Source organism: Penaeus monodon, chromosome 34, assembly GCF_015228065.2.
Source record: "Penaeus monodon isolate SGIC_2016 chromosome 34, NSTDA_Pmon_1, whole genome shotgun sequence".
Classification (NCBI taxonomy): Eukaryota; Metazoa; Arthropoda; class Malacostraca; order Decapoda; family Penaeidae; genus Penaeus; species Penaeus monodon.
Genome location: NC_051419.1, coordinates 19,635,852 through 19,636,435, shown reverse-complemented (window position 1 = coordinate 19,636,435; position 584 = coordinate 19,635,852). Strand labels below are relative to the sequence as shown.

At 40.8% G+C, this 584-nt stretch overlaps 1 protein-coding gene across 1 annotated transcript in view; it reads left to right on the top strand.

The window, feature by feature from the left end:
* Positions 1-584, top strand: part of LOC119594854 — an 11,794-nt gene that overhangs the window by 289 nt on the left and 10,921 nt on the right. Inside the window, exon 2 of the mRNA XM_037943934.1 lies at positions 154-262. Within this exon, the coding sequence (XP_037799862.1) occupies positions 154-262 (109 nt within the window). The remainder of the gene's footprint in view (positions 1-153; positions 263-584) is intronic.

Sequence of the window (584 nt, the reverse complement as noted above, 5' to 3'; positions counted from 1 at the left end):
GCTGAATTCTCTAAGTCTTTATTAAGGAATCCGTACCTGGATAACTTCAGTCTTTTTCATTTACCTTCGAAGTACGGGCACAGATATCTCGTTCTGGTATTTGTCTGTCTCATCTTTGTGTATAGGTGATCCTAATATGAATTTGCATTACAGTTGCGCCTTCGCTTTGTTGTCCTTCTCGCTGCCTGCTTCGTGGTAGCCATGGCGAGCCAGAAGTGCAGCCGTTACTGCCAGACTCCTGGGCAGACTGACGTTTGCTGTGGTGAGTGACCTGTGACCTTTGACTTTTGTGTTGCATAGGTGGGCAAGTTTATATTTATATAAGAAAGGCATGTATATTATGTTTACATTAAGTAGTGAGACAATAGGTTCCATTATTTTTATATGTATTGAGAGAGACACAGACATAGATAAGTAGATGTCAAATAGATAAGTGACTATCAAGCATATGGACATGAATATACACATAGAGGCACATCGTGCTGAGCTCCAACAAATAATATTTATCTGTAATACGTCCCCCCCCCCCATTTTCCTGCTCATTCCCTCCAAATCTTTTCCAACTAAATCGATTCTCCAACAGA